The sequence below is a fragment of the Pan troglodytes genome, chromosome 8 (assembly GCF_028858775.2).
Source record: "Pan troglodytes isolate AG18354 chromosome 8, NHGRI_mPanTro3-v2.0_pri, whole genome shotgun sequence".
NCBI lineage: Eukaryota > Metazoa > Chordata > Mammalia > Primates > Hominidae > Pan > Pan troglodytes.
Genome location: NC_072406.2, coordinates 138,238,721 through 138,255,636, shown reverse-complemented (window position 1 = coordinate 138,255,636; position 16,916 = coordinate 138,238,721). Strand labels below are relative to the sequence as shown.

Genomic DNA, 16,916 nt, shown 5'->3' with positions numbered 1-16,916 from the left:
AATTAAAACCCACAGCCCAGAACAGCTGGTCCTTCCAGCAGGAGCCCCTTAAGGAGAGTCTGAGGCCTTGCATTGTTTTTCGTGGTGAGGACCCAGATGCAGCTTTTAGGGTTTTGTTTTTATTGAATCAGGCTGGAAAACAAAAAGAAATTTGCTGACTCATCTCCTCTTCTGCTCAAGTCAGCACACAGGGAATTTTCCTAAATTTAAAGTTATGTATAAAATAAGAACCACTTTTTGTTGGCTATAGTGTATAGTGCTATTTTTTTCTTTAAATATCTCAACAATTGGTATAAGCTGGTTGACTCAGAAGAGTGGCTGATTTTAGTTTTGGAGTTAATCACATGTTTTCTCTCGACTGTCCTGACAGGATGAAATATTTGTGGCTTTATCCTTTGCTGCCCACATCTAAGGGGAGATTATGTTTTATATTGTTACTTTTAATAAGGCCTGCGGGAGACTATCCGCGTGACATTTCTGCTGTTTACATGCCAAAAGACAGCTCTGAAAGGCTGGCAGAGGTCCCCAAAAAGGCTAGATGCTGTCAGTGCTTTGGAGGGAATACATTCGTCTGTTACATGCATCTTGTCAACCAAGAACCTGCACTACGCAGGTACCATGACCTGTTCACATGCCCCCTTACGCTGAGAATACAGCAGGGATTAAAAACAGACAAGGGAGCCCATGGGTGAAGGGAGGCTAGAGGAAGAAGACTGCCCTTATCCTGGTAAGCACAAATAATTAACATCTGGGCTAAGTGCACCAAAGGAAAGGCCACGGGGCCCTAATCTGGTCTGAGGGATCATGGAAGGCTTTATGGGGAAAGGAACATTTGAACCAACAGCTGGAGGCTGAGGAGGCATGAACCAGGGGACAGGAGGAGAAACGTTCCAGGCTGATGCTGAGTTTTACTTGGGGTGGCGGGGGAGAGGAAGGAAGTGTTTAGAAGCTGATGAAAGTCATAGCATATAGGACCTGAGGACCATGGTGATAGCCTTGGTTGTGATAGGGGAACATTAGGAGGTCAATAAAGGCCTTCCCCAAGGCGTGTCATGACTATGTTTGGGCTTTGAAAAGCACCCGCTGACTCCAGCATGAAGTCGTAGTCAGAGGGAACAGGAGGGGAGAGGGAGGGTCCCCTGCTCTGTCAGGGTCAGGCAGGGGCCTCTTGTGGAACAGCCTGAAGCCCAGGTGAGAGGAGATAGCAGCAGAGGCCAGGTGCACGGAATGAAAGGAAGGAAACATGTCTCCCCTTAGACGTGATCAGGACCCAAAAATGTTTCATTCGTGGTATATGTTTCTCACTGGAAAAAATAGAGAGCATTTGCTTTGATAGTTTCAAAGGAGACCAGCTGAGATGAACTGAGGCTGGACCATCAGGTAAGGATAGAATCTAATATTTTGGCCAAAAGTGTTGTTTGGGTGACATCCCATTCATTTCCATGGCAACTACTGATTGTCAGAAAGGGATAGTATCTTCTACAACTGGCTTGGACTAAACACGTCAGGGTGGATGACTATCAGGAGTTAACCACAGTTCATTACAGTTAGAAAGCATCTAATCGAGATGAAAAGATAATTCTGGAGGGAAGGGGAAAGTCAGAGATCACGCACATCTCATAAGTGTATCAAGTGTAAGCAGTGTTGCAGGTGCGCAGTGACTATCTGGGCCAGAGACGTGGGGGTAAGAAGAATTTACCAAGACAGTTGTAGGTAAAGAAAGGGAGATTTACTAGAGATCGTAGGAAAATACATTACAAAGGAGCAATGGGCAGGCCAGCAAGAGAGGAGCTGACTGCAAGGAGACAAAGGCTTGCTGGAGATTTTATAGGATGGTGCTTGTGCCACCGGTGTGCTGAAGAAAGCTTTGTGCAATATTGATAATGCCAAGGTTGCAGTGAACTAAATTGTGATTTTCTGTCAGCTGGGGGTCTGGTGATAGCTGGGCACAGGAAGATTGTGAGTCATGTGCACGGGAGGGATATGTGTCCTGGACCATGAAAAAGGCAGACTTATAGCTTATCTGCTTCTTCATTTTGCTTTCCCCCAATCCTGCTAGCCTGACTCCCCCTCCCTAACTAGGACTCCACAAGCCAGGCTCATCATCATATTCTTCTTAAAACATCATTGAGAATGGATTGAATTTCCCTGCTGTTGCTGTACTCCACACATACCTAACTCACCGGCTCTCCCTGCCTGCCTCTCCCTCACAGGCTGCTTTGCTGTCCCACTGGCCGAGGCACTCAACACCAGTGCCTTCTCTCCCTTGGGTCTTCACCCAAGTCCCGTGGTGAGTCCTACCTCCACAGCACATTCCACACCCTTTCCTGTCCACCATCACATGGCTGCACCAGCTCAGGCCCTCCCTTCCTCACAGCTGGAAGATGTTTTAGCCACCTGACTTTTTCTCCCGACTACCAGTATAACCTAGCTTTAATCCAGACCCCGCACCTGCCTGAATGATCCTTCTAAAACATCTTTCTATTTGTATCACAAGATTGCATTTACATTTTGATCCTCCCAAATCATCAGCAGCTTCCCCCAATGCCTCCTCAGTCAAATTCAAATTTCTTAGACCAGTATCACCTTCCACAGTGGTGACAGCCCTACCTTTTCACACATGCCTATGTTTATTCAGTCATTCATTCATGCACTAATTCAACAAATGTTTACTGATAGTGTCCAATGTGGTAGCTAACATTGAGTAAATATCAACAATAGGCAAGACACTGTGCACAGAACTTTTCATATATTCTGTTGTTTGATCTTCACCAAAAATCAGTTCTTGCTATCTTTATACCCAGATGAGAATACTGAGACATTGAGGGGCTAAATAACTAGGCCACACCCACAGTTAATAAGGATTCAAACCCAGATAGTCTGACTCTAGAATCTGAGCTCCTAGTCTAAGGCCACCCTACCCAGAATGAGCCTGATCTCATCTGATCTTGGAAGCTAAGCAGGATCAGGCCTGGGTAGCTCTTGGATGGGAGAGTCTCAGCTCCTATACCCTGTGCTACACTGCCTCCAGTTCACTTGGAACAAAACACTGAGTCTCGGTTATACGTTTCTGGCTATGGTGTTTGTTGTAATGGAATTAGTCTATAAATGGGGTGGATTGGGGAAGCGGGTAGCATTCATTTACAATGGGAGACACCTAGAGAATGCTCTTGGGGGAGAGCAGCTGAACCAAAGTCCTGGAATATGAGGAGAGGAGAGGCCAGAACACGCCTCTGGGGATTCACTAAGTGCATCACTCCAAGGCCCAACTGAACTCAGACCAGTAAACGTCCCATACTCTGTGTCAAGTCTGCAGAAGGGAGGATGCAGCCCCTGTCCTCAGGGAACATACATTCTAACAACATATGACGTAATGTGCCCATAACAGAGATGCTTTGGGAGCCAAATGATGCAAGGGGCAAACCCACGTTCCCAGAGGAACTCACTGTTTTGGTGACTTTTCTTCCATAAAATTGTCAGGAAAGGGCAGGCTGTAAGATAGACCTTCTGTCTGGAGACAGGATACGTCAAGGTTAGGATCACAAGCCAGAGTCCAACTACCCGGGTTCGAATCCCAGCTCGAGCACTTAACCAGCTGTGGGATGTGACGATGAAACAGACACCGAGCCTGGCACGCAGTCGGGGCTTTGGAGAAGTGAGCCAGCCATGGCCACTGCTGTGCCAGTGATCATTTCACAGCAGTTCTTCCCCACGCTGTACCATATGTTCCTTCTGAAATCCCTTGTAGATTCTGAGAACAGATGAGAAGCTGGGATGCGGCTGATAACTGAGTTGTTCAGGCCTGTGTGTCTCCATCAAATTGCAAATGGCCCCATAGGTCTTCTGACCCCTGCCCCTGCTAACCCCCTTGTGTGCATTTTCACACAATATCCAAGAAAATTTGCAGTTAGGAGTTAGAGCCAAGTGACAGGGTATAAGCAAATAACCCTCCCTTCTCTCTAATGGGTCAGTTTCTCTCATGCACATCCATTCATTCATTCATTCATTCATTCAACAAAAATACACTAAGCAATGGGTCAGTGTGGAAGAAAATAGCAGGTGGAAAATAGAGCTTACAGCAGAGTGGGTTTAAAATATTTATGTTCGTATTCCAGATTTGTAACAATGCCTTACATTTTATGAATTGCGTCCCCATGTCATGTTTATTTGATCCACAAAACTCTGGACAACTAAGTGCCCGTCCCATTATACAGATTAAAAACTGAGAGACTCAACCCGAAGATTTCCAATTCTGGATGGATCTAGTGATCTCACTATTGCAGACGTGCTGTTCCCAGGCCCAGTTTGCCTGGAGGTCTCAAAGACTATGAACATGATTTTGTAAGCTTTTGTTCTCTCTGCAGAATTCTAGCACAGCAAAATGATTTCAGTGGCCCCTGAGGTTAGTTCTTTATAGTCTTTTAACCAGACATGGTTCTTGTTATGGACATGGGAGCAGAGATGCTCGGAGGATGGGTGTGGTGACTTATTTCTTCACAATCCTGCCCTGCACACTCTCAGGACTAAGTGTAATGTAGCCCAGTTATAGAAACACACAGAGCTGCAAAGTCACTTTTTCTTTGCTCAGATGCATTGTCACCTTTAGTCTCAAGCAAACATGTAGTATGTTGGGGCTTGCGTGCAAGGGAACAAGGACCTGACTGCAGTCATGCTGAAATGCAGGCTGGCAACAGACATGCATGTACATACACACACCCAGAAACACAGACACATAAACACCCATATACACACAATGCATATACACATGCATACCCACACACATATACACACATGCACACCCATATATGCACATACATATACACATATGCACACCATATACACACATACGTGTATACACACACCCACGCACCCGCATATACATACAGATACATGCACATATACACACACAAATATACACATGTGCCCACATATACATGCATGCATACCCATATACACACATGCACACCCACATCCACACATATACACACATGCACACCATATACACATACATATACACACACATGCACACCATATACACACATACATATACACACATTCACACATATGCACACCATATACAAACATACATATACACACATGCACAGCATATACACGTGTACATATACACACATGCACACATATACACATGTGCACACCATATACACACATGCACACCCACATGCACACACATACACACATGCATACCCATATACACACATACATATACACACATGCACACCCACATCCACACAGACACACACATGCACACCATATACACACATACATATACACAGACACCATATACACACATACATATATATACACGTGCATATATACACATGCACACTGATATACACATGCATATACACACATGCACACCATATACACACGTACATATACACACGCACACATATACACATATGCATACCATATACACACATACATATACACACATACATATATATACAAATGCATATATACACATGCACACCAATATACACACATGCATATATACACATGCACACTGATATACACACATGCATATATACACATGCACACCCACGCACCCCATATACATACCCATGCACATGCACACACACAAATATACACACATGCCCACATGCACACACATACACACCTATAGACACACATACACCCATACACATGTACGCTCACCCACCCTTGGACCCCTCCTATTTATGGGCTTTTCTCTGAGTTTGGAAATGACTTCACCTTCTTATGATGCCATGAGTGACACTGTAATGAGGCTCTGCGGTACTCAGGAAAAGCATTCCGCCCATGTATGGATTTTAGGTGATAGCTTTTTGTTGGGAACAGGCCCCCCCCAAATCTGGCCATAAACTGGCCCCAAAACTGGCCATAAACAAAATCTCTGCAGCACTGTGACATGTTCATGATGGCCATGACACCCACACTGGAAGGTTGTGGGTTTACCAGAATGGGGCAAGGAACACCTGGCCCACCCAGGGCGGAAAACTGCTTAAAGGTGTTCTTAAACCACAAACAATAGCATGTGTGATCTGTGCCTTAAGGACATGCTCCTGCTGCAGATAAGTAGCCCAACCCATCCCTTTATTTCAACCCATCCATTCGTTTCCCATAAGGAATACTTTTAGTTAATCTATAATCTATAGAAACAATGCTTATCACTGGCATGCTGTCAGTAAATACGTGGGTAAATCTCTGTTCAGGGCTCTCAGCTCTGAAGGCTGTGAGACCCCTGATTTCCCACTCCACTCCTCTGTATTTCTCTGTGTGTGTCTTTAATTCCTCTAGTGCCGCTGGATTAGGGTCTCCCTGACCGAGCTGGTCTCGGCAGCTTTTCTGTTCTAAAAGAGAGAGAAACTCATGTTTCTGACAGAAATGCATGTTTCTGACAGCCAGGTATGGAGGGAAGTGTCTGGCCTAGAGTTGAGAGGCCTGGATTTTAGCTCCTGCCCTACCGTTAACCAGCTCTGTGACCTTTGATGGTTATTTAGGTCTTGGTTTCCCCATCTATTCAGGGAAGGGGCTGGCTAAAAGAGAAAGGTTGGCCTTAGATGGCCCAAAGCTTCCTTCTGGCTAGAATATTGTGTGATTCAAGCACTTAATCAAGATAGTTTGGCACATTGCATAGGGCAAGGAGTCTGGGAAGACCCTACAAATTTCCCCTAAAGAAGGCATTCAGAATAATTTTCATTTGGTATACTCCCTAACAGACTTTGTCCGGTAGCATTCCTTTCTAATCACAAGGTCAAGCCATCTTTGTTACCACTTAAGCATATAAAATGCCTTTCCTTCTAGTCCACTGAGAGTTGGGTAACAGACGTTTGATATTACTTCCCACATGGCGTAGAGTTGAGGGCTACCAATTTTCAAGTTCAAGAGTTCTTATTCCATCTTCCTCTTACCCACCATTATATTTGATTGATAGTATTAAACAGAAGGAAAAGTTGTTCTACTGGAGTGGGAAAATGCATTAGGTTAAGTAATAAGTATATAAAATACATGGTTAGAGGTTTTTGAAAAGGAAAAGATGTAATTTTGTGGTTATGCATGTTTGGGGCTCTTTTTCTGTGTTGTGTTTTGTTGGTAGAAATAGAATGTCTTGGATCAGCAGAACTAGGCAAAGACGGCCTGGCCTAGTGGGACCATGTCTTGTTCGGCAATGTCTTTAGAGACATAAGGGTGAGGAAAAGAAAGAGGCTATACAGTTTAGCGCCCTTGAGGCAATCAGAGAGAGGAACAGGGATGCAGTGTTGGAAGGTCTGCAGAGGGCTGTGGCCACAGCTGGCTGGCTGGTAAGGGCCATGCAGTGATCAACAGGTCAGGGGGCCCTGGGGTGCAAGCCCCTCTTAGGCATGATGGCTCCCTGCTGGGTCTCTTTCTGGTGTGTATATTCAGACCCAAAAGCCAAGTGTTTGTGAACCCACAAGGCCTAGTTGGTGCCTGCCTCTTAGCATCAGTGCATGCAGAGGTGCACCCTTGGGCAGGTCACAGGCTCACCTGGAGATTGTCTTGACTGGCCACTGCTGGCCACTAGCGGTGATGTAGCCTGTGCTTCTCTCTATCTGCCTTTGTCACTGGCTAAGAGGGTCACCCCCCACCCCCAGGGGTTGAAGACTGCATCTCCTCCACTCCCCATAATCAAATTTCCCAACCAACCACGTGATACATGGTGTGACAACCATGTCTTGCTGAGTTGCAAAATTATCTGTGTATTGACTTATGTTATAAAAACCCAATCACATTTGTTTAAACATTTAATGAGACATATTGAAAAAATTAAATTTCACGAAATTGTCATTGCCTTGGAAAATCTAGAATTTGGAGTTCTCATAATTATGGTCAGTAATCTAAGAAGTTAATCACTGTCAGGAATGAACAACGGACTTGTTAGTCAACTGAAGGTGATACAAAAGTGGTGTTAAAGCTGGAAATCAGTTGTTAACTCTACTAATGACTGAGAGAAGTGAGATTGTTTACTTTAAGCAACAGTTTATGAGAGCTGAAATCCACCCTCCTCCTCCCTCATAAGCAATACTTCAACTGAGTTGTTGAACTGGAAATTAATTTGATACTAATTTGTTCTAAGCTCATGCTCTAACGAGCTTATATTTCTGTGTATTTAATTTGAAGGTACATTTAATAAATAATCTATTAAAAACAAATTGAGATTGAATATAAATGAGCTTGAAATTTCAGAGGTCAGTAATTAAAATTATTGTCACCATTTGGTTTTCAATTTTTTAAACAGTATTTAGCTACTTAGAGCAGCATTTCACATTCCTCTAAAATGGGGGAAATTCTGTAACCATATGTGACCCCAAAGATCTGTGACAGTCAAAACCCAGTGATTCCGGTTACCTTAAGCAGCCGAAATCCTAACAGCAGCTGCCAACCTTTCGCTCTCTGCATTGTCTTCCGCTTTGATGCCTGCTGTGTGCCCAGGGCTAAAATCCCTACCAGCGAAGCCCGGCCTGGGAAGGTACTAGGATACCCCTGATGCCCCAGAGCATTATGATCCAGTTATATAACCTCCTCATAGTCAGAGAATTATCATGCTTCCCCTACATACCCAACTAAGAGTTAATCTAGAGTGAGAGGACACTGAAGCCATTCAAAATATATGTCACACAAAAGCTAAGGAGGTGACCTGCAGCGAGGTTTGCCCTCCCTGATGGCCTGGATGGAAGCCTGATGCATCCTTTCCTAAGCCACATGCTTATTGAAGATGGCAGCTTCTCTGGGGGAGGAACAGGGCACTGTGAGAGCTACACTCCTGCATCTGAACCTTCCAGCCCAGCAGAACTAACCCCACCCCTGAATGCCACTCCCCACCCCCAGCGCTCACTATCTTTGCACATGCTTTCCCTCTGTAGGCAAGTCCTCTCCTGCCATGGCCCCTGCATACCTAGCCATTTCACTCTTCAGTGTTGTATGAAGGATCCAAAAAGGAGCACACGGCACTTTCATTGTTTGCAATTGATATAATCAGCAACATAGAAAAAAGATACGCTACAAACTGATAAACTGATAAGATGGTGTGGCAAAAGTGCCCAATATAAGACCAGCTTACAAAATCAAAAGCTTTCCTTTACATTAAAAATAAATATATGTAAGACAAAATAGGAAAAAAAGAGATCTTATTTATGATATCAACAGATCTACGCAATACCTATACATAAGCTCAACAAAAATTTTCCAACAGCCACGTGGAAAAAAAAATCTAAAACTAGACTAAAGGACATAAAAATGACCTTATTAAAAGAAGAGGCCTGCCATGTACATGAATAGGCAAACTGTTTATTATGAAAATATAAGTTCTTCCCAAACTGACGTGTACTTCAGTGTAATACAAACTGAGATCTCAATGGATTATTGTGTAGCTTAAAATTGGATTCTATAATTCATCTGAAGGGAAAATAGGGAATGATAACCTAGAAACCTTTGAGAAAAGAATGGTACCAAAAGAAAATGATTTGGAGAAAGTCACCAAGACAATTCAACAGAAAAAAGAGTAGGTGTTTCAACAAATGGTTCTGGAACAACTAGCTGTCCACATGCCGAAGAATGAAGTTGGACTTGTACTTCAAGCTACATACAAAAATTAATTCAAGATGGCCAAAGATATAAATATAATAGCTAAACCCATACAACTCTTTAAAAAAAAAAAAAAAAGATATGCGTAGATCTTTATGACTTTAGGTTAGGTAATGGTTTCTTAGACATGGTACCAGAAGCGTAAGTAGCCAAAGAAAAAAATAGATAAGACCTCATCAAAATCAAAAACTTTGAGCTTCGAAAGATACAATCAAGAAAGTAAAAGGGGCCAGTTCTGATGGCTCACGCCTGTAATCCCAGCACTTTGGGAGGCCAAGGCAGGCAGATTGCTTGAGGTCAGTAGTTCAAGACCAGCCTAGCCAATATGGTGAAATTCCATCACTACAAAAAAATACAAAAATTAGCTGGGTGTGATGGCATGTGCCTGTAATCCCAGTTACTCCAGTGGCTGAGGCAGGAGAATCACTTGAACCCGGGAAGCAGAGGTTGCAATGAGCCGAGATCATGCCACTGCACTCCAGCCCAGGTGACAGAGCGAGGCTCTGTCTCAAAAAAAATAAATAAATAAAATAAAAATTAAGAAAGTAAAAGGACAACCCATAAAATGGGAAAAAAATCTGTAAATCATATATCTAATAAGGGTCTAGTGCTGAAAATATATGAAGAACTCTTCTAACTCAACAATAAAAATGCCAAAATCCAATTTACAAATAAGCAAGGATTTGAGTAGACATTTCTTCAAAGAAGATATAAAAATGGACAATAAGCACATGAAAAGATCCCCAACATCATTAGTGATTAAGAAAATTAAAACCAAAACCACATTGAAATACCACTTTGTATCCACTAGGATGGCTGTAATTGAAAAGATAAACAATAACAAGTGTTGGTGAATATGTGGGGAAATTAGAGCCCTGGTGTAATGCTCACAGGAATGTAAAATGGTTCAGCTGCTTGGCGAAACAGTTTGGCAGTACTTTAAAAAGTTAAACATTGAGTTTCCATATAACCAGCAACCTTACTTTCAGACCCACGTGTCTTTCTCATAGTGCATGTCCAAGAGAACTGAAAACACATCCTTACAAAAATGTGTACACATGTGTTCATAGTAACATTACTCATAATAGTCAAAAAGTAGAAACAACTCATGTGCTCAACACTTGGATAAGCAAAATATGTTTTCATCCACAAGGCAGAAGGTGATTCAGCCGTAGAAAAGGAATGACATTCTAATGCATGCCTCAGTATGAATGAACTTGAGAACACCTTGCTTAAGTGAAAGAAGCCAGTCACAAAAGGCACATATTGTATGATTCCATTTCTATAAAATAACAGAACGGGCAAATCCATAGAGATAGAAAGCAGGTTAATGGTTGCCAGAGATGGAGGAGCAGGGAATGGAAAGTGACTGCTAATGAATATGAGGTTTCTTTCTGAGGTGACAGAAATGTTTTAGAATCAATTAGTGGTGATGAGTATATAATATTGTGAATATACAACAAAACTCACTGATTATGTATGCTTTTAAAAGGTGAGTTTTATGGCAAGTGAATTTAATCTTAATTTTAAAGGACAACTTAACTCTACCTGATATCAAAATAGAGCATAGAGCAATAGTCATTGGAACAGTGTGGAATTGGCACAGAAACAGACAAATGGATGTCTGTCTCAGTGGGCTAGCACAGAGAGTACAAAAGTGGCACCACAAACCTACTGTGGGCCTTTGATATATGCCAAGGTAGCATGTCACATCAGTGAGAAAAGGAAAAATGGCAGCGAAGCACAGCTGGCTCTCATTTGTAGGGGAAAGTTAGCATTGAACCTCACACTCCCACAAAAATTAATTCCAGATGGATTAAAGAGCTAATTGTAAGACTATAAAGATAGAAGAAAATAAAGAAGAACATATTTGTGACCCTGAAAACAGCCACCTTGAGCTATACAAAAAATGCATGAAGAGAGCGACAAATGCATTTAGATTGATATACACTGGAAACTCTGAACAAAAAATACCATAAGCAAAGTTAAAAGACATTTCCCATGTAATAACAGGCAGAGTATTAATATCCTGAGTATATAAAGAACTTCTAAAATTAATATGAAAAAGCTCAACAGAATAATAAATGTCCCTGCAACCTCTTAACCCCATCACCCTCCTTTCATCGCCTTTTAGATGATCTGAGAATTTTGTCATCTACGTTGAGACCAAGAGATCATCTTAGCCCCCCTTTCCCATGGTGGTGTCTGGTTTTCTTCATGACTCAATTGCATCTGGTGCTTTTTCTTAGCAAAGTCAAGGTGGGTTTTGTTGGGCAGAACGACTGGACACCAAGCTCTGCCCTGGACAACGTGCATGACTGTTGTCATGTGTGAAGGAGCTGTGCGCTAAGGAGGGTGCAGTGGAGACAGACTAACACCTGAGCTGCTCGAAAGAGGAGCTTCTCAGAGGAAACCCTGAGAAGATGCATGTACCTTTCTCTGCAGAGACCTGCACCCAGCTGGCATCCAGAGGATCTGAGTGAGGAGTACTGAGTATACTCAGCCACTTCTTGCCAGTCTGCCACTTAATTGGGGCTGCAGCATAACCTTTGCTCGATGATAAAATTAACCTTGATTCCGGACTGATATCTGTCTTCACTAAGGAAGTGTCTGTGCTGTGGTTTCTTTTTGTAAGCTGTGACATTATCAAAGAATAGAATATTGCAGGCATGACACACGGGAACTTTCGTCTTAGACTTAGAAGACCTTCCTATTTTTCTTTCCTGCTGAGATAGACTTTCAGCTCTCAATTGGGTAATTCAGTGAGGTCCCCTCCTTCCTTCTTCACCCCCACTTCCTCTCATCTGCTTTCCTGTTTTCATAAGCCACAGATTTAGGCCTTGTTTTATTACATTTCACAGTGTGCTTAAATACTCCCTACAGTTCTTCATCTCATTACAAAAGACAATTTACATGAGGGTAAAATGGCGATGTCAATGTGATTTGTTTTGCTGCTGGATTTTGTAAAGTGTTCTGTATCAGGGCTTTCCTGTAGGGTGCCAGAGAGACAAGAGTGAAACTAGGGTTCATTTAAAAACCGCTATTGGTAATCTGTAAGTAAATCAGATATTCCCGACACAGACCCTGGCTGGGTCATGTTGGGCTTTGCATTAAATATTAAGACTGTAGAACAATATTTTATGCAATGGAAAATTCTATAGTTAAAAACAAGTGGAGAGGATTAGAGGCAGTTGATTTATTATAAGTGGGCAAAAATGTGTTATAACTGAAATGGGATTCTCTCCTCCTCCCCTTTAGGGTCACTGTTACTACCATGGACATGTACGGGGATATTCTGATTCAGCAGTCAGTCTCAGCACGTGTTCTGGTCTCAGGTAAGTGGCCATGACCATGGCGGCTCTAGTCTTCAGCCATCTACTGCAGGCAACCTCTGTCTTTTCCTGCTCGTGCTAAAGCACTGAGAGTGAGTGATGGGGGCTCCCAGCTCAGCTACACCTCCACCTAGGCAAGAGAACACGGAGGCCCTCTCTCCACTGCTTACAAGAGCATGGCCACCCAGGATCTTAGCCTCATGTTCATGCCCCCTCTTACAGTGCCATCCTCAGGCCTGGTGGGGTAAGAGCGACTGAACTGGTTGAGTTTCTACATCCAAGCATTTTGTGAATTATTTTCCATTTATGTGGCTCTGATGCTTTATAATTCCCAGTGCTAAAAGATAGAACATTACATACTAATGTTGAAGCTGCTGGCTTAATGTAAATCTTAAAGGGCCTCCTCTCATTAGGAAACAAAGTAAGGAAACTAATTTAGCAACAACCAAGGTGAGTTGAATAGAGGCATGGATTGGTAGGGGGTTTGCTACTATGCTACGGGCATGATGCAGGAAACAATTACCTTCCCATGCTAGACAAGTCAACCCCAGGTGTTACTCACAGCCCGCTTCCTTCCACATCACAGTTATTGGCCATCAGGTGGCCCTTATGTGCTCCCCAGGAAAATCATTTTGTTTGATAAATTTCCAGCTGTTTCAGCATTTTTACTGGATTTGCTTATCGAGTTTGTGAACTAAATGTTTGTATCCTCAGAGTCCTGGGTAACTTTGGCCCAAGGCACCAAAGCATGATTCCATGGGAGGGAAGAGAGAGAAGGCCCTGGAAGGATATACCTGCTTGAGTTAAAAAGCAGAATCACATTCTGCGCATTAGCAGTTCCTGTGACGTCTTTGCAGGTTCTGTGTGGGATCATGGAGGATGAGAATATGCATGTGACACACACAATAACCACACACCTACCAGTTTATTCTTTGCTGCCCTCACTTCTACGCCAGCCAGCAGAGAATGAGAGTTCTATTTGCTCACATGTTCCCCATTGCTCAATACATCTGATTTATCTCTAAGTATTTACCAGCGTTGGTCCTTTCATGTAACTAAAAATAAGTACACAAAGCTATTCCTCTCCTCGTTCATCCCGTTCCAGTCCCACTCAGATAAAAATGCAAGCTGGGAGTTCCCCTCCCAGCTTTCTCATCCCTTGTGCATGTAAACACATAGTCAGAGATTGGGGTGTGTATTTGTTTATTTTTACAAACATAGAGTCACGTCATATACATCATTCTACGGCTTTCTTTTGTCACCCAATGCTGTCTGTCTCTCCAAGTTAGCAGACACAGACCCAAATCATTGAGTGAACACACACATTTGCATGCACACACACATTTCTGCATACCTGCATTTTTTAAAAGCATTTTTATGTCCTATTTATGCAACACAATTGAACTTTAAGATGTCTGCTACTCTGAAAAGTGAAGGAGGTGCCTTGTGGTTTGAATTTGCTTCTCTCCAGTTATTCATTCATTCAGAAAACATTCCTTCAGTGCTTCCTCACTGCCAGTTCTGTTCTAGGTTCTGGGGACACGGCACTGAACAAAATGTGTTCTTCCTGGAGCACTTCCTAGTGGAAGGAACAGACAATGGACATAGAGTAAGATACATGATGTCAAGGATCATGGAGAAAGACAAAGCTGAGATGGAGGACAGGAAAGGCAACAGGTAGTCAGGGAGGTTCGGAAGGAGGTGAGGTGAGCCCTTTAGATGATGTAGGTAGCATATCAGAGAGAAGAGCATGTGCAAAGCTCCTGAAGCAGAAAGATGCCTGGGATATTCCCAGAGCAGCGAGGTGGCCAGCATAACTAGAGTGGACAGGGACAGGGAAGCAGTAGAAAGAAATGAGGTCAGAAGGGAAGTGGAAAGGTAGGATCACCAGGGGTCACGAAGGTGATCAGATGTCCTTTGGCCTCCCCCCAGTGATGGGTGCCAGGGAGCTTGGAGCTGAAGTGATGTGGTCTGACTTCACATTTTTACAGGGGCACTCCAGCTGCCAGGCTGGAAATAGACTGTAGGGAATGTGCACAGAAGCGGAGGCTTGGGTAGGTGTCTTCACAGTAACTGGTAAGAGGTGGTGGGGCGGGCCTGGTCAAAGGTGGCAACTTTTGTGAGAGTCGAGAGACCTTTCCACGGGTATTAGAGAGGCTGGCGACTCTAAATTTTGTTAGTGATCTGTGTCTTAAAGTCACTTTCCTGAGGAAGCGTGGGGTGTGAGCACATGAAAGGACCTACTGAAGATGCAGCAAAATCCACAACCAGGCAGGGACTCCAATACACGTACATGCCCAGCATGCGGGGTGGACGCTCAGGAGAAGGTGAAGAAGGAGAGTTTGGAAGTGACAATTTAGAGCAAAGATGACAACTGTTCACCACCAAGGAGCTGAGGTACATGAGGGAGAAATTTTAAGTAATGAAGTATCATCCTGAGAGGCTGCAGGGGAGGTGATATCAGTGGAATCAGCCAGGATTCAGCTAGGGGAAGGAGGTAAGAGGAATATTCTGGAAGAGATTTGGATCAGGATAGGATTTGAGGATGGACCATGAGCCCCAAGAGCACAGTGGAAAGGGTTAGGGAAAAGGGAGTGGGGATAAGGTCAGTAGAGGATTAAAGACTTGTGGGGGATAAGGGGCCAGTTTTCATGGAAAACCAGTGCTTGAATTCCTGGAGGAGACAGAGATGAGCAGGGTTGGGGGTGAAATGGGGTCAGACCTGGTGGCATCTGAGGTGAAGGTGAGTGACCAATTCAAAATGGGTACTCTGGGACCCCAGGTAGATGTTCTTACCCTAGAACATGATAGTCAGGGTGGTGAATTAGCTGTGTGACAATGGACAGGTCACTGGGCCTCTCTGAGCCCCAGTTTGCATGGTGGGAAGTTTGCATGTTCAAACAAAGTTTGAGTTTGTTTCTCCCCTGTGATGGGTGCCAGGGGAGAAACAGTAAACAAATGCAGTGACCTCTAGTAAAGCCAAGCCCTGTGCCCACCTCTAGTGAGCATCATGAGACAGTCTTTGTTCTTTGATTCTGGGACTGGACTAGTTGGGGTTGTGTGTTCATGCAGCACTCCAGGGATAATTCCTTGCAAAGCTTTGCAGCTCCTGTAGAGACCAGGGCAGAGATACACAAGGCCATGGTAGTAAGGACCACACACACTTAGAAAGGGAAATCCACACTTTACTATTGTGCCTCTCTGGGGCCTGAAAGGTGGACCTCTTTCTTCAAAGGTCATGTGTTGAAGGCTGGATATTTTCAGCCTTCAATTTGGCATCAAGGTCATTGTGTGTAAAGAAGAGAAAAGCTGCCCGGGGGCGCGGTGGCTCACGCCTGTAATCCTAGCACTTTGGGAGTCCGAGGCGGGTGGATCACAAGGTCAAGAGATCGAGACCATTCTGGCCAACATGGTGAAAACCCATCTCTACTAAAAATACGAAAATTAGCTGGGCGTGGTGGCATGCTCCTGTAGTCCCAGCTACTTGGGAGGCTGAGGCAGAGAACTGCTTGAACCCGGGAGGCGGGGGTTGCAGTGAGCCGAGATTGTGCCACTGCACTCCAACCTGGCGACAGAGTAAGACTCCATCTAAACAAAAAACAAAAAACACGAATTCAAACTGACTTAAAGAAAAACAAAATAATGTGGAGATAGGCTTATGCTACTGAAAAATCTAGGCATGGCTGGATACAGGGTCCTAGCTAATATTATCACGGTCTATTTTCTATCTCAAGCCTCTACCTTCTTCTATGTTACTTTCATTCTCAGGCACTATCTTAGCATGGGCTGCCATAGCAAAATACCATAGACTGGTTGGCTTAAACCATAGAAATTTATTTCTCACAGTTCTTGAGCCTGGAAAGTCCAAGATCAATGAGCTGACAAGATTGATTTTTCCTCCTGAGGCCTCTTCTCTTGGCTTCCAGGCAGTCATTAGCTTGCTGTGTGCTCACATGACCTCTCTTTGTGCGTGTACAGAGG

General features: G+C 43.7%; 1 protein-coding gene across 1 annotated transcript in view; it reads left to right on the top strand.

Annotated features, from left to right (window-relative positions):
* Positions 1-16,916, top strand: part of ADAM12 (ADAM metallopeptidase domain 12) — a 374,324-nt gene that overhangs the window by 239,460 nt on the left and 117,948 nt on the right. The window contains exon 5 of the mRNA XM_016919590.3: positions 12,862-12,938. Coding sequence (XP_016775079.3) covers positions 12,862-12,938 — 77 coding nt within the window. The remainder of the gene's footprint in view (positions 1-12,861; positions 12,939-16,916) is intronic.